A 12,826-nucleotide genomic window follows, 5' to 3' on the forward strand; every position below is an offset into this window, starting at 1 on the left:
TGTATAATAAAAACCCAGAGACAGATTAGGGTTCAAGGTGAAGATCACAAAAGCAAAACAGTCAAGCCACCAGAGAAGTCTTACCTCAACCAAGGATGAGCGACTGACTACAGACTGAGTCCTGAACCTCTCCTCCTGTCTTATATTGCCTTTTAGTGCTGGGATAAAAGTCATGTGACTCCCTGGTACTGGGATTAAAAGTGTGAGCCACCACCACCTGGATCTGTTTTTGCATTGATCTTGTGTAGCCCAGGATGGTACTGAACTCACGGAGATCCATCTGCTTCTGTCTCTCAAATCCTTAGATTAAAGGTGTATGCCTGGCCTCTAGTGGTTTAGTTTTACCCTCTGATTTTCAGGCAAGCTTTATTTATTAAAACATAAATATCACTATAAGGATACATGCTATAAAGAGGTTCTCCACTTCAACCATATTTTAACTAGTCTCCTACTCTGAGTTTACATTTTAAAGAAATTAGCTTTCTCAAGATAGTTCCATGACCATGAGGAAATGACAAGATTCTGGCGACAAGACAGCAGAGAAGAACCGAGGGAATCCCAGAGGTGCAGGACAAATAGAGGAAAGGGAGAGGAAGAAGGGCAGAAGCATGTGACAGGGCTTGGAAGACCTTGAAACTTATCTTGCTGGGAAAAATACTCACAGCTGATGAAATCCGACTGCTGCATCCTCCCTCACCCCACACTATTAAATAGCAGCCTCAAGAAGAATATACACGGTATTGTCTGCATCTGCATTCATCTTAGCTCTAGGGTAAGACATTGCTGTGTCCAGCAAATACTGCCTTGCTTCAGATAACTACTGCCTCTGGCTCTGACAACCTTCACACCCTGTCTTCAAAAATGATCACTGAACTTAAAGGAGAACAAGTGATGTGGGATTTCCCTCTGTATGCTGTGAATATGTTTTACTGACATTGGTTAATAAAGAAGTTCCTTTGGCCTATAGCAGGGCTGAATATAGCCAGATGGGAATTTAAGATGTAAGAGCTAGCTAGGAATATGCCTGAGTCATAGGCCAAGCAGAGTTGTAATTAATATAATTCCTGTGTGATTATTTGAGTCTGGGAGGTTGGGAAACAAAGCACAGCCTCCATTTACAAACAAGGAAAAGGAGACCTTATGAAATGGATACTGTTCAACTACATTTTACTGTAATCTTCTGTATCTTAGATTAAGACATAATGTATCCAGCAACACCTCTGATTTGTTACCACATGACCTTGGATATTTCAACATACATTGTCAACTCATCTAAAGACTGCAGTAACCCCCCCCCCCCCCCCCGCCCCATGTCTATGGTCCTTACACTGCAGAGTGCCGGTGACATATCATGTTGACACAGCTTTCATCCTGCTCCAGACTTGACAGGTTCTTAGTATTACCCATCAAGCACGAGACTTTGAGTTGCTTTTCCATATCACCAAGTATCCTTTTGTTTTTGGCTTATAACCAATAAGAATGAATGTTGGACTTTATTAAGTGTTTTCAACATCTCTGGAAATATTTTTTTTGACTTATTTATATTAACTAATTACCAATAATTTATATGAATGTATTTCCAGTACTGAATTATCCTTGCATTCCTGAGATGGGTCTAAAGTATATTTCAAAAAGTGTTTCTGTATTCTATTTAATAAATCTTCATGTGGTTTCTTTAAATTTTTATTATGTTTAGGAGCCATTTGTATAGCACTGACTTACAACTTATTCTTAAATTCTTAAAACTTAGAATAGGAAGAAGAGGGAATTGATTTTTGATGAAATGAAACTATAGCTTATCTTCAGGAAGGTACAATCTGTTAAACGGAAGAGAGAAATGAACACATATTACACCTGCTATGGTCTGAATGTTGCATTTCCATCCCCACAAATTCTTATGACGAAACCTAATCTTCAATGTGGTGGTATTATGGGGCAATCTAGGAGAGCTCTACCCCCACTGGTGTGGCTAATCCCATCAGCAGGCCTGCGAGAACCTTTTCATTTCCTTCACAACGTAAGAACATACAGAACAAGCCATCTGTAAAGTAAAACGCTCCTGCTAGGTATCAGCTCTGCTGGTGCTCTCATCTTGATCATCTCAAACTCTAGTACTGAGAAATGCATGTCTTTTATTTGTAAATTACCCACTGTAACGTCTTCTGTTATAGTAACCCAAACCAGACAATGATACCAAATACTCATTAACGAAAGCAGTACATCCTAAGAATGTTTAAGAGGCAACACCACACACAGTATAGAGTCCATAAGAGTGCGTCACCCTAGACAGATAATGAAGGTATAACAGAAGAAGTGACATTTGGGCTCCGCCTTGAAGAGAGAAGCAGCAGAGTTCAGTGGCTGTGAGAGGTGTGCAGCCCTACCTTCCCAGGACGTTTGGATGGCCTCTGTGCCCACAGCTACACTCTCTAAACGTCCCAGTTTCCCCAGGACTAGGTCATCACTTAACTGCTCTCTGTCCCTGTGTATTTGCCCACTGTTGATACTTCATACAAGCACAGCCATATAATATATGAAATTTTATGATTAGCTTCTTTCACTAGCATGCTTTCACGGTTCACCCACACATTTTACAGCATTTATCAATAGTTCCTTCCTTTATGGTCAAGTAACTAGTACAAAGATACACCACATTACGAAGTCCAGTAATCAGCTGATGGGCATTTGGGTTGCTGTCATCTTCTGACTATGGAAACATAGCCCCTTCTGTTCCGCTCAGCCACACAGCCAACTTGCCAGCACATTCTGTGAGAGCCATTTTCACCTTGCATCTGCATAAGTTCAGTCTCTTAAGAGGTCTTCTCACTCCTTGTCCCTCTCCATCCCCCGATGCAGTGTGCACTAACTTGAGTTAGATTACACCACTTCTCTGCTCCTAATCCTGTGATCACTTTCACTTCACTCTGAGCAAACTCGCAGACCTCACAACTGCGTATCCAGCTCTATTCATTACACTTATTACCACTACAACCTCGTTATCCTGCTTCCCCCACTCCTTTTGCTCCAGTCCTTCTGACTGGCTGCTCCTTCCAAAGATCAAGTGCACTGTCACCTCAGGGCCCTTTCCTGGAATGGGAAACTTTCCTGGAACTTAGATAGCTACAATCCCATCACTTCTTTCAAACCTGCTGTCACGTTCTCCACTCTTTGTACACCAACTGACAGTTTTCCCCATGGTTCTGAGGACTGAACCTCACACATCCTAGGCGAGTACTCTTCCAGTGAGCTCTATGCCCAGCTACCTAACAGTGTTTTAGATTGTGGCTCCATCTCTACTCCTGTTTACCTCGTCTCTTTGCAGCACGTCTCATCACCTAAAAGACTATGTATATATACATATATTTTTCCTTTCACAGACAGAAGCCTAAAGAGCACTGACTTCGTTCACACACCCCCCCATTCAAAGCTACACCCCGCACAGCCACTATCAACACATCTGCCAAACTCTTCAGTCGCACAATCATCTATCCTGTTTTTGTAGGAACAGCTCCTAAAAAGTCCTGAGGGGTTTCTTCCAGTGTAGATTCCCTAGAAGGATTATATTTTACCGTGAAAGAAAAAAACTGTGCTTAATCTTGTCAACCACAAGGAGGAGTTGAGAGAGAGCGAGCGCGCGCGCGCGCTGAGCAAAGAGAACTCAGGTAATCTTTTCCCTTGCTTTTCCTCCTCTAACCTCAAGGGGGAAGAGAGCTGGATCTGGAACCGGCTATAATAAATGAATGGTTTTTTTCCTCCGCATTATGAGTTACCTAGACACACACGTCAACAGTAAAGATTACAACCCTTTCCTAGGACAAAGGAATCGAGGTCTGGGAGTGTTTTATTTCCCGATGACTTATAGTTCACGAATCATGGAAAGAGTTCCCATCAACACAGACACATAACTTACCGATGGCATTCCAGGTCCACAATTCTATTTAATACTAAGTCTCTACCATTAAGCAATGACCACATCTACGATTCTTAAACGATGTAAGCAATTCGGTCCCTGGACTAAAAAACCAAATCTCAGATCTGCTAGTAACTCATCAAGCCCCGATTCGTGTACACCGCGATCAGTTTCCCCAGCGCTCTTGGACTCACCGCCACCTGTTGATGCCCACGTTGGAAGAGCCGGCGAACCAGGGGTCGAGGATGTAGACGCAGCGGATGGTATCGGCGCCCTGGATGCACTCCTTCAGGGCGGGGTTGTCGTGAAGCCGGAGTCCCTTTCGGAACCAGTGCACGGCGTTCACCCCCATGCCGGGGGCGAGATGTGGGCGCGGAGGGTCACCCCGACTTCCTCTACCGAGAGCTTCAAGGGAGAGAAGCCGGGCTCATAACCGACACCTGCGCTTCCAGGAGAACCTCCGCACACGAGGAGCGGGGAAGGGACGGCAGAGGGGGGACGGGAGGAGGCGGCGCCCAGGCCAGGCGCGGAGGCGGCGAGCGCGCAGCTGGCAGATGAATGGAGGCTGCCGAGGCGCTGTGGTCCACTGGCGACGTCCTTCAGGAGCCCGCGCCCACGGCCGGCGTCCGGAGGACACGCATACCTTCCAGGGCCTGCGACCCCCGGAGCGCAAGCGAGCGCGCGGGACTCGAGCCGCCACGACGGCCCGAGCTGGCCGCAGTCGCCCCTGGAGGCTCGTCACGGAGACCTCGCCCAAGCGAGGCGGCCCGCGGGGGGAGACGGTGGCTCGCCCCAAGCGGTCTCCCACCGACCGACCGACACGCAGTCCCCGTACGCCCCCCCGAGTGGGCAGGTAGCTCGTATCGCGGTCGGCGGGCGCTCCGAGGCCGGCTCGCGGGACGTTTCGCTTAGCACGGCCCGGTCACCGGTCCCGAGGCTGCCCGGGTGACTTCGCCGCGTCAGCGGCCTCCGCCCCGCCCCCGGCTCCTCATTGGCCGGCACGCGCCCCACGTGACCACCGGCACCTCACGTTTCTGAAGTGTGTTTACTACGCCGGCCCGGACCCCGGCGTGAGCGGCGGTGCCGGGCGCTTCTGGACCGGTTGAGGCCGCTGGGCGCTCGGGACCTCAGTGCTCGCCGGGGAGCCAGGCTCGCCGCCTCGGCGGGTGTCCTCCACCTCCAAGGATGATCGCAGGGGGCTGCAGGCCTCGGGGGGAGGGGCAGGAGGCGGAGCCCAGCTCCCCCGGTTGGGGGGGGGGGCGCTGGGAGCGGCTTCCATTGGTTGAGGCTCGCCGAGACCCGGATGAGCACGGGGCTGCGGGGAGCTCGCGAGTGCGCGCTCTGCTAGGCTCGGGCGCGCGGGCGCTCTGGCGGTGTGATCGAGGGGACCGGGGCACAAGAGCGCGCCCAGGGTTCTTCCCCAACAGTGTGAGGACGGTCTGGGGCCAGTGCGGTGTACCCCAGTACACCGAGAGTTCATGAGTCGTACAGGAGGAGAGCCACCGCAGTCCGGCGTGAATCGGAGTCCCCTGCTCGGGAAAGAGCGGACACCACCCCCTTTAGCCTTTTCTTCTGTTTGGCGCGGGTGCTTTTGCACTAGCTCCGAAGAAGACCGGTCCAGTACCAGCTAATTCAGCACTTCCCGGCGTTTCATAATACTGTAGGTACATCGTCAGTTTATTCACTCTGATCTATTACACGAGGTGTATTTAGAGGATATCGATTAGTTTTTTTATCAACTGGAGTTAATCTGGGAAGAGCAACCTCAACCGGGAAAGGCCTCCATCAGGTTGCCTGTCCAGAAGCCTGTTGGCATTTTCTTGATTAATAACTGATGTGGGAGGACCCGGCCAGTGTAGGTGGTACCACCGCTAGGCAGGTGGTCCTAGGCAGGTTGTATAAGAAAGCAGGCTGAGCAAACCCAGGGGAAGCAAACCAGTAAACAGCTCTCCTCCATGGTCTCTGTTTCAGCTCTGTCCCCAGGTTTCTGCTTTGAATCTCTGCCCTGACTTCTTCTCTCCATGAAGAACTGAGAATAACTTTTGATTCCCATGACCCCATCCCTGAATCCTAGCATCGCCTATGTGCTTATATTATTCATATTTATATATAGAGGGGGGAGGGAGGGAGAGTATGTGTGTGTGTGTATATATATATATATACATATATATATCTATACTCTATTTATATATCTATACTCTATATCTATCTATCTATCTATCTATCTATCTATCTATCTATCTATCTATCTATCTATCTGTCGAGAGGATATTGTTAAGTTGCTTAGGGTGGCCTTTAACTTACGTTGTAGGCCAGGAATGTCTTTATACATCCCGCTTCAGCTCCAGGAGTACCTGGTGTTACAGGCGCCTTTACCACTAGGGCCAGCGTAGCAGTTGCTTATTGAATGAAGCAGAAGTGTGCAAAGAAGATAGGAAAACAGCTAAGTAGAGCAACAAAACCCCAGCCCTCCTGGAGTTTGCAATTTGTTTCTTACTCTTTATTGTGCTGGATTTTCTTTTGATAGAGGAATGCTCTTTGGGATCTACAGCTCACTGCAATCATCTTTGAACTACCTAAAGTATATATCTCATCATACCAGTTTGGATCCAAATAAAATGCTCCTGAATTTGTGAAAACATTCTTTATTTCTACTACAGATATAGCGCCTCCCTGAGTCCTCCAAGCCTGTGTCTGATACATCACTTGACACACTGTTACTAAGACTAACAAAACATTTTATTACAATACGTAGCTACATTACCTCAACAACAATACTTAACCAATATAGTAAATGTGTTTTTGCTTCCCTCCAAAGTATAACTCTCAAGGACAGGGTCTCTGAGTCCAGCTTGTCTTTGTCGGCCGTCAATACCGAGTACAGAGTTTGGCCTGTGTTAATTGTTAATTGAACAAATGAATGAAGAGTTGCCGGGCACCATTATATTTGGCAAAGTTAAAAGGAAGAAGAAAATAGTGCTAGTTACAGGTTGAATTGTGTCTCTTTCAAATTCTTGCAACATCCCCTAACCTGTGAAAATGACTATGTTTGGAAACAAGGTATTTAAGTACAGCCTATTCAAGATGAGGTCATCTTTAAGGTGTACTCTAATCCAACATGATCAGTGTCCTCAAATAGAGGATAAATTTGAACACAGAGACAGACATGCATATAGAGAGAATGCCATGCGAAGATTGAAATTATGGTTGGCCACAAACCAAGGGATGAACAGGAACCAGCAAAGCCCTGGAACAGATCCTTCCTTACTGACTACAGAGACCACATGACCCTCCCAATGCCTGCTTTTGAACTCTGACCTCTGAAAGTGACACAATAAATTCCCATAGCTGTAAGCTACCTAGCGTGCAGTACTTTATAATGGCAGCTTTAACAAATGATACTAGGAAACTAACTTAAGTACTTTAGGGAGCCAATGTCTAAATTTCTTCTCTACCTCTGCTTCTGTTGCCACAGTAGTTGGGCTTCATTTTTTTTGGTTTCTGCAGAAGATTTGAAACTCCGTACATGAAAACCATAGAGAAGTAAGCATATTGTTCATTTCTGCAAAAAGGCATAAACTTTTTGTGGTCACTGCTGGGGATCTTCCAAGTCTCTCATCGCCCATGCAGAAGACCTGATAACAGAGCTGTGCCTTCTTCATTGGCACAGTGTTGTGTCCTAGGACCTATTTTTGTACCTTTAAAAGATACAGTGTTTTGTGTTTGGCTTTGAACAATTTGAAAGGAAGCAGATTTTATCTAAAGACATAAAAGCTGTGTTCAAGAATCCAAATGAAATGGTGGGAAGTGAAGAGAAAATTGATCCATGAAGAGTTGACTTCTGTTTATGGATTGTTCATTCAGTAAAGATGATTTTTTTAACAGACAGTGTGTGGGTGTTTGTGTAACTTTAGCATTGAAGTATTAATCTGTTATAAAAGTGTATCAGCAGTGCATTCCTCAAATACAAAAGCGTTTTAATGGCACATCAACCATGACTTTTATTATATTTGGATTGGGCAATGGAGATTGTCATTTAATAACAACCATGACTTATCGAGCAAGTAGTATATTCTATATACAGTATATTAGCAATCTTGTGATAATTTTTTTCTCTGTAGCAATTTTGTGGGTATTAGGGCTTATGCTGTGGCATCATGGAGAAGGTAATTTTTAACTTCTTCACACTGAAAACCAGTTCTAGGTCTTGGAGTGAATTTTAGGTACAGGCAATTAGTCAAGAACTGACTGTGGTTTTATGCAGCTGGGAGGCTGAGTCAGAAAGATCAGTCTGAGTTCAGGACTAGCCAAGGCTACTTAGTGAGGCCCTGTTTCAAATGAAACAAAATCACACACACACACACACACACACACACACACACACACACAGAGAGAGAGAGAGAGAGAGAGAGAGAGAGAGAGAGAGAGAGAGAGAGAGAACAGGATTTTGGTCAAATTCTTGTTGGGTTCAGCATGACAGTAGCAGAAAGAAAACAGGACCAAGAGGAAGAGACTGCCTCAGTCTCTTGCCATTAACTTCTCCAGGACTGCTATGATTTGGGTGTGGTTTGTACATTGAGGGCACATGTGTGAGAAGCTTGGTCTTCAGTGTGGTGTTGTAAAATGCTAACCTATCTCTCCAGCCCTGCATTAAACTCTTCGAGAGACTCTGCTAATACATTTAACACTGAGTTTACTTCACACATCAGTTATTAATTATTGCACCTCAGTTCCAAATTCACATTTCATTGCCTCTCGATAGAACAAAACCCAATAAGGACATCTCTTTTGCCTCTGGCATTATGTTACGAATTGCCAGTAGAATGCAGGATGGAAAGTTGAGACACCATCTCTTCTGAGATCTGCATGCTGTTGTTTTCTTTTTTTATGACCCCTACTCTGCGGTTGACAGCAGTCCTTGGAGAGTGGACATGAAATGAGCCAGGTTTTTTTTAAAATCAGGTTTCAGTAGCAGCCTGGTTGGTGGTTTTCCACTGAATCTCGCAGACAAACTGACATTGGTTATCCTGTCTCAGCCACAGTGCATTTTGGGAAAGCATTTCTTGTAATCACTTCCAGCAATGACTTTCTGCCTACCAGCCTCTGAGTGAGTTCTGTCTAATTTCCTTTTCCAGTGTCTATTGTGGCCACACATGGGGGTGACATTCATCCGGGTCCAGCCATTATGGTTTGTACGTTCCAGGGTAGGGGTGTGTGGGTTAGAAATGTTAGGTAGAATAAAGAGATATACAAAATACAGAGACATTAGGACAGTACCAGGAAATCAACCCAGTAAATACTGAATCTGTCCACGTTTATTTTTTTGTGATCTTTAAATACCCCAATCCATAAAAGGGGAAGGAAGCAAGAACTTCTTTTTATCGTGATACAAGGAACAAAATATTTACCATCTAAATACCAAAACACCAAGTAACCACCCTAGGTCAAGATATCTTTGCTAATAGCCACACCTTAAGTCAAATTTGTCAATAACCAGAAGGCACAAGAATAGGTTTAAACTCTCTGACCTTTAGTCAAGGAGGAATGGATCCACTTCCGTGGGCTTCCACGAGTGTCTGTAGCCACACCTTCTCTAGTGAGGTGTAAATCCTACCCTTGGGGAAGATCCCTGGCTTCACTAAATGTGTCCTTAGTACTCAGGCACAGGTTTGGGTGTTCTTTGGGGTTCTACATGTCTTAGTCAATTGCTTATTATAGCTCATAGTTTCTCTTACTAAATATTGTTGGAGGAGGGTGCCGCTTGTTGGTTCCTGGCCGCTTAGCCCCAAAATAATCACACAGAAACTATATTAATTAAATCACTGCTTGGCTCATTAGCTCGAGCTTCTTATTGGCTCTTACATATTAATTTAACCCATTTCTATTAATCTGTATATCACCACAAGGTCGTGGCCTACCAGCAAAGTTCCAGCACATCAATCTCCCTCGGCCTGTGGCGGCTCCATGGCATCTCTCTGACTCGGCCCTTCTTTCTCCCAGCATACAGCCTAGATTTCCCTGCCTAGTTCAGTTCTTCCCTGCCATAATCTCAAAGCAGTTCTTTATTCATTAACCAATAAAAGCAACACACGGACAGAAGGACCTCCCACACCAAAATATTACCCATTTTATATGGTCAGTCACTTTGGTTTCCTGGCTGTAGACCAATGCAATCCATAGTTGGCTCAGTTAATAAGGATGTACTTGTGAAAAGCCCTCTCCCTGGTTCTTATCCTCCTTGCTGACCCAGTACATTTACAAAGTGTAAATAGTTACAAATGTAGCAATATGATATTGTGAAATATTAGCCAATGTTTTTTTTTCCTTTCCCTAGACTTTTTTTTTTTTGGTCCTCCGATGATCCCCGTGCAGGTCACTGGATTCAAGGCCAACATCAGCATCTGTGATCCGGTCTAATCTCAAAACAGCATGTTAGAGGACAAAGTTTTGTTCTGAACTCAAGCCTGGCTCCAGTGCCAGTCAGGAAAGCTTCGCTGTGTCCCATTCCTCCCACAACATCATCGTATAGACACTCTCCAAGCTGGACAGCAACCTAAGAACAGGAAAATAAGATAAAATGTGATCAAACCTTATCTGAAGAAAGGAGGTAATATCTTACATACTTTTTTTTTTCTTTTATCTAGGATCAGCTCCAGATTACCTTGATAAACATTGGGTAATCTGAGGATAGAAAGGATTTAGGCCAATTTTCATCGGAAATCAGGAGACCAAGTCCCAGGAAGAACTGCCATTTGAGACTTTTGTAGTCCCACCCAAACCGCCTGTGTGGAACACCACGGGGCAGAGGAGGCCCAGGAGGCCCAGACCCCCGCGGGCTCCAGAGAACAGGCAGACTTTTCATCTTTATTGTTACACTCGCGGTTTACTTCATGTGTTTCACTTGCCGGCACATATGCATGCCCAGCGTCCCAGGAGCTGAGAAGAGGACTTTGGGTCCCCGGGAACTGGAGTTCCAGATGATCGCGGGTTGCTGTACGGGTTCCGAGCATTGAACCTAGGGTCTTCTGCATCTGCTCTTTATCCCTGAGCCATCTCAGCAGCCCCTTATTTTGTTTTCTGAGAGAGGATCTCATATACTCCAGGCTGCCTTCAACTCTCTATGTAATGCATGAATGGCTTTAAACTCCCGATCCTCCTGCCTTCCCCTCAGAGCTCTGGGATGGCAGGTGTGAGCCTCCATGCCCAGGTTACTTGGTGGTGATGGTTAAACCTAGGGTTTCGTGCATGCCGGGTAAGAACTCTGTCATCTCGGCTACATCCCAGCCCGCAGCTTGATTGGTCTCCATGTCTGCGCTTCCTCAGAGGGGAGTGAAAATCGGCTGAAAAAGAAAAACAGCTACTTAAAGAGTTATAACAAGGAAATGGTAGGACGCAAAAGGTCGTGAGGGATTGTGATGAGCAGACAGACGAGGACACAGGTATTCAGCAAATGCCAGCTTGGAGAGATTATAGCTTGGGGGTCATACAGGATTATCTCTAAACCAGACTGCAGCCTAGACAACCTTCCTCAAGATGTGATGTCCTTAAATATCAAGGAAATGGAGTAGGCCGAGATGTTCATTGCCAGATAAATCTGTAAACAGAAAAAGGGTTTTATTTAACTGTAAAAAATGGAATTATGAAAATTCAGAAAATTGATGGATATGGATATTATTATATTAAGTGAGATGACTCAGGCTCAGAGAGAGAGAGAGAGAGAGAGAGAGAGAGAGAGAGAGAGAAGAAAAGAAAGGAGGAGAGAAGGTAAGAGGAAGGGGAGATTCTCAAGTGGCATTTTGGTATAATACTCCTGTCCTCTCTGTCACAGCAGGATCACCCCAAGTTCAAAGCTAGCCTGGGCTACATAAGGAGTTTCAGGTCAGCTTGCCCTGCAGTATGAGACCCTTTTTCAAAAAAAAAAAAAAGAAAGAAAGAAAGAAAAAAGAAAAGAAAATCTTGAAGCAACTGAAAAGACCTAGAATAAACCAATTTTGAACAGTAAGCAGCCTGAGACTTTTAGGACAGACATGAAGCTCAGCTATAGAAAGTGACCCCAGCTGCTCCTAGCATTCATTATAACCAATGTTATACTAACTAACTTATACTACCTTCTATTTTAAACAGGGTCTCCTGTAGTCCAGGCTGGCCTCAAAGTTACTGTGTAACTAAGGAGAGCCTTAACTCCTGATTCTTGTGCCTTCATTCCTTAGTGCTGATCTAAAATAAGATAATATCTTGAATACTTTTGTCTAGGGTTAGCTCCAGACGTCTGTAAGTCAGGGTCATGTGAGGATGGAAGAGATTTGGGATTATAAACATGCCCTACTGTGCCTGGTCTGTGTTACATGTTTGTCTTGGTTCCTGTGTCTCTTTCATTTAGATTAAACCCTGCATTTATTAAATGGGTGAATAAATATCCCCAATACTATTAATAATATTTGAGACTAATTGAATCCATGCTGTGTGTTAGGCTTAGTACCACCGTATTATATGCTGAGTACCTTACATGTTATTTTAACTATTTAATTTTCTTCTTCCTCTTCCTCTTCCTCCTTCTTCTTTTTGGCTTTTCGAGACAGGGTTTTTCCGTAGCTTTGAAGCCTGTCCTGGAACTATCTCTTGTAGACCATGCTGGCCTCGAACTCACAGAGATCCGCCTATCTCTGCCTCCCAAGTGCTGGGATTAAAGGCGAGCACCACCACCACCCGGCTCAGCTCTTTAATTTTCACAACTGTCATATTAGTTAGATTACCATTTCAATATATAGATGAATGTGATAGTTAATTGTTTCAACTTGACTGGATTTGGAATCACCCAAGGAGACATAGTTCTGGACGTCTCTAGGAGTGCTTTCTTAGAGGTTTGCCAGAGGGAAGAGACACCCTAGATGTGGGCGGTACTATCCGGGGAGCTGG

General features: G+C 45.1%; 1 protein-coding gene and 1 long non-coding RNA gene across 2 annotated transcripts in view; one reads left to right on the plus strand and one right to left on the minus strand.

Moving 5' to 3' along the window:
* The window catches only part of Cry1 (cryptochrome circadian regulator 1), a 56,989-nt gene extending 52,128 nt beyond the window's left edge, over nucleotides 1-4,861 (minus strand). The window contains exon 1 of the mRNA XM_048418470.3: nucleotides 4,105-4,861. Coding sequence (XP_048274427.1) covers nucleotides 4,105-4,262 — 158 coding nt within the window. The 5' untranslated portion in view covers nucleotides 4,263-4,861. The remainder of the gene's footprint in view (nucleotides 1-4,104) is intronic.
* Nucleotides 4,862-5,216: 355 nt separating this feature from the next.
* LOC125389894 (uncharacterized) lies at nucleotides 5,217-12,345 on the plus strand. Its single transcript, XR_007228557.3, has 2 exons — nucleotides 5,217-5,570; nucleotides 10,555-12,345. It is a non-coding gene; the product is annotated as an uncharacterized LOC125389894 (long non-coding RNA).
* Nucleotides 12,346-12,826: the final 481 nt, after the last annotated feature.

This window comes from Myodes glareolus, chromosome 26 (assembly GCF_982192425.1).
Source record: "Myodes glareolus chromosome 26, mMyoGla1.1, whole genome shotgun sequence".
In the NCBI taxonomy this organism is placed as follows: Eukaryota; Metazoa; Chordata; class Mammalia; order Rodentia; family Cricetidae; genus Myodes; species Myodes glareolus.